Here is an 874-nt window from a genome sequence, read left to right as displayed (position 1 = left end):
GGAGCTGCTGTTTGAGACGTGAGTATGAGGAAGCGGGCCATCTGAGGCGAGGCCCTGATAGAGGTAGGGACAACGGGCCAAAACTGGGGCGCCGCGCGGCGGGGGTTTTGCACCCGCGCGTGGCGCCAAACGCTGTCTGTCCTGCGTCGCCGGCGCCGCCGCAGCCGCAACCGCGCGCGCGCGCTTGAGCCGCCCTCCAGGCGGGCGGGGCGGAGCCGCTCGCGGGGGCGCGCTGGCCCCTCCGGCGTCTCCTGGCAGGGCCGCGCCCTGCCAAGAAGGGGCAGGGGCCCCGCGAAGCAGGGCCTCCCCGCCGCGCGGCGCCGCGCCGCGCCACCGCAGGTCCCCCCGCTGCAACCCGCGGGCTCCGCCTCAGTACATGGCATGAGGCGCGTGCCCGCGGTGCGCGTGGTGCTGCGCCGCGTAGTCGCGCCCGTAACCGGCGGCGTCACCGGCGTAACCGCCGTGGTGACCCACGTAGGGGTTGTACTGCTGGTGACCGGCCATCGAAGCGTGGTGGTGCTGCTGCTGGGAGTAGTGGTGGTCGGCTGTCATGCCCTGGGCGCCAAACCCGCCGCCGGCGCCAGCGTGGTAATGGTGGGCGGTGTAAAGCGAGTGCTGCTGCGGCGCGGCGCCGTACGCGTGGCCGGCGGCCGCGCCGCCGGCAGCGGGGCCGGGGCTGGCGCCTTTGTATGGGTAGCCGCCGCCGCCGCGCGCCGGGCCATGCGCGTGGTGGGGGTGGCCGCCATAACCCATGGCGTCGGGCTCCGAGCCCGCCCGCCCCCTCGGGCCACCGCCGTGCGCCTGAGGATGCTGCTGCGCCGCCGCCGCCGCCGCGCCGCCGCGGCCCCGCGGCGCGCCCGGCGCCGAGCCCGAG

At 77.0% G+C, this 874-nt stretch overlaps 1 protein-coding gene across 1 annotated transcript; it reads right to left on the bottom strand.

The window, feature by feature from the left end:
* Nucleotides 1-369: 369 nt before the first annotated feature.
* MNEG_14262 (hypothetical protein) lies at nucleotides 370-753 on the bottom strand (the record flags this gene model as incomplete). The annotated part of the gene is made up of 1 exon (XM_014037265.1): nucleotides 370-753. The coding sequence occupies one exon, from the start codon at nucleotides 751-753 to the stop codon at nucleotides 370-372; it is 384 nt and encodes a 127-aa protein (XP_013892719.1).
* Between the last annotated feature and the right edge of the window lie 121 nt (nucleotides 754-874).

Source organism: Monoraphidium neglectum (assembly GCF_000611645.1).
Source record: "Monoraphidium neglectum strain SAG 48.87 unplaced genomic scaffold scaffold04365, whole genome shotgun sequence".
Lineage (NCBI taxonomy): Eukaryota > Viridiplantae > Chlorophyta > Chlorophyceae > Sphaeropleales > Selenastraceae > Monoraphidium > Monoraphidium neglectum.
The sequence above is the reverse complement of the archived record's forward strand: the minus strand, read 5'-3'. Positions and strand labels throughout refer to the sequence as shown.